The 3,046-nt window shown below is 30.4% G+C and overlaps 1 protein-coding gene across 1 annotated transcript; it reads left to right on the forward strand.

Annotated features, from left to right (window-relative positions):
* Nucleotides 1-290: 290 nt before the first annotated feature.
* On the forward strand, nucleotides 291-2,692 carry LOC123300688. Its single transcript, XM_044883303.1, has 2 exons — nucleotides 291-437; nucleotides 1,084-2,692. Exons 1-2 carry the CDS (start codon nucleotides 401-403, stop codon nucleotides 1,542-1,544), a joined length of 498 nt encoding a protein of 165 aa, XP_044739238.1. The 5' UTR covers nucleotides 291-400; the 3' UTR covers nucleotides 1,545-2,692.
* Nucleotides 2,693-3,046: the final 354 nt, after the last annotated feature.

Here is a 3,046-nt window from a genome sequence, read left to right on the forward strand (position 1 = left end):
ATTTTGTTGTTGGCCACAATTTTGAGATATGAATCCCGTGAATGAAATATTGTGTAAATTAGTAAAGAGGATTTAATATATGCGTTTGTCGGCATACATCAACCATTCACAAAGAATATTATTACCCTGATACCCCTTATCATATACGATCGTACCCCCGTAAATCAATCTAACACCTACTGATAGGTACATGTCATTCGTTGTATCTATCATCCTTACTTTTTACTATAAATATGAAAAATTCTACTCAACTTTTTTTAGAATATATTTGTCTCTCAAGAATTGTGCAACTAAGATATTTTCGAGATTATTTCCGAGATCTTACTACGTACGAATCATTTATTTTTTTGACTTAAATCAATCAAGAGTTTTTTTTTTAATTTTTGCATTTTTCACTGAAATGAATGGACTGTTAATGACATCTTTATTCACATTTGGTAAGTTAAATTAATTTGAGAACATTTTTGGATACAGACAAACACAATCTGGGAAATTATTCCAGAAATAAAGATTCGAATGTCTTCTACAAGAATGGGTATACTTAATTAATACGCCAAATACCGCTTAATATATAGTAGACCAGAAACTTTGGGTGGGGCAATAGTAAAAGAGGAATGAGCAATAAATTAAATTGATCGTGGAGAATAAGATAAATAGCCTACTCAAGAAATGTAATTACCAGTATATCGTTAATATAATGAGTTTTATTGATTTATTAATAAATTTATTTATTTTTATTTTTTATTAAGTGTAGTCTTTTTTATTTAAGTTTTTTTGTTTAAAATTTTTAGCACATTCATTCAATATAAAACTAGCCGTAACTATCTTTGGAACTCAAATATTTAGAGCCAAAATCAACAATTATTTGAAATTAAGCATAGAAACAAAAAAAAATATAGTAGATGTGTTATTTAGTAGGATAAGCAAAATCTACATTGAAAAAAATTAAATTCGAAATCTCTGAAGACGCAGAGACGCCTTTCGATGTTGCACTTCATCGAAAGTCGTAGATTGTCCGAATTAAATATGTGTATTTGCCTATGTCATCAATATAAATAAATAATATAATTTGTTTTATTTCAGGTGTCTTATTATGGACAACAACGACATTCACATCCGCCTTATCATGTGATTCGTGTGGCCAAGAATGTGCAGCCGCATGTGGTAGCCGACATTTTCGTGCCTGTTGTTTTAACTATTTACGTAAACGTAATGGCGGTGGCGCTCCTATTGATGATAATAGTGATGACAGAAATGATAGGCCATTATTACCACAACAATATGTTATACCAGGTCTACGATTAGAATTATGGCCAGCAAAACTTATATCTTCACAACATATTGTACAACAAATACCATATTATGCAGAATTATCAAGAACATCACGTGACATTTTACATCATCAACAAGCACAACCAATGAAAGTATCATCTACTGCGTTAACAGCAAAGAATACTAAAATAATGGATAATGAGGAAAATCTTCCAGAGAATTTAAATAATTCATTGAATAATAATGAAAAAACATTCTATGACGAAGCTTAAGATACGCGACGACCCTAATATGACGACTTTTTGCAATACTTAGATAATTGTTACAGTTTAGACATGTGAAAAGTTATAGAACAAAACATTTTCTTTGGCGTCAATTTAGTTATTCAAGGGCTTTTCCTATTAAAGTTCAAGAACTTCTCCTTCCAGGCGGTATGAAAATTTTTTAATTGTTTGGCGAAGCTCTAAATTGGGGAATATTTATTGAGGAAATCTCATTTATGTAACAAACAACAGACAACAAGATTTGTTTGTATCATTTTCTAGTAAAACTGAATTTCGCTTGAATTTCTTATGCCAACGACGTCAATATATGCCCAATCCCTCTGTATAATATCTTTCTAATTAGAAGTATAAACTGCCTATATCATCCATATTTCGTGGCCGATTCACTTTTTGCCCTCTCTTTTACGGTATTTTCATATTTTGCTAAGAAATAATGTAAAATTTATTCGACACTCGAAAGCATTCGTTTTATTCCACACTCGAAAGCAAACTTTTTAAAACGTGCGGTTACTCCAGTTTATAGCAAGAAAAATTAGCAAGAGATTCGGATAATTGCCTGTGTTTTGTAACCCGTATAATCGATTTTTAACGGTTTTATCTAAAAGCAAAAATCGATTATACGGGTCAAAAAACATAGGAAATGACCTGAATCTCTTGTTCATGTCTTCACTAACGATTGGAGTAACTACACGTTAAAAAAGAGTACAAACGAAAGAACAATTTAGGTATTCGCTGCCGGGCGTTCTCTCAGAGGAGAAAAATTGTCTATTTTCTAAATTTTCTACTGTGAGTTTTATATTATTTATTACACTCAAAATTTCACTGTCTCGGGAATAGTCTCAATTCAGTCTGAATGGCCCATACTAGCCCTTGTAGATTAACATAAAAAAAATTTGGGAAAAATAATTTCCGCGTTTCTCGTCTGAATAACTAACAAATTAAACAAAGTTCTATAACAGTAATTATATGTCTAAATTGGAACCATTTCGAATTTGGATATCCACACAAAAGACTAAATAAAACAAAGGTACTATTTTATGATGAGCGAACACGGGTGAACATAAAATATTTACCTGTTTATAGTATGATCATAAAATTTGTGGTGTTTTTTAAATATATATTTTTATTCTTTTAAACAGTGCAAAGGTTTTTGATAAAAATAATATTAAGTATATAAAATATTGTGATCATGATGTCTCAAGTTTTTAATCCCATCATTTAATTAGGTACCTTTAAAAGTCTGAGAGTTTGTAACATCAAATTTGCTATTATACGAATTTAAGAAAAGTTTATCGATATCTTCGACTACAAGTAGAGGTTTGATAGTTGGAAGATTTTGTTGATGGTTGAAGTATATTCAAAACTTTCATTATCAGAGGGATAACCAAAAAAAAAAATTCCTCTGAAATAGATAATGGCTCATTTAACGTCATAGGCTCTCAGTACATAAGGACCTTGTTCGTTAGTAATAAAATTCCACTAAAGTTTTT

Source organism: Chrysoperla carnea, chromosome 5, assembly GCF_905475395.1.
Source record: "Chrysoperla carnea chromosome 5, inChrCarn1.1, whole genome shotgun sequence".
Classification (NCBI taxonomy): Eukaryota; Metazoa; Arthropoda; class Insecta; order Neuroptera; family Chrysopidae; genus Chrysoperla; species Chrysoperla carnea.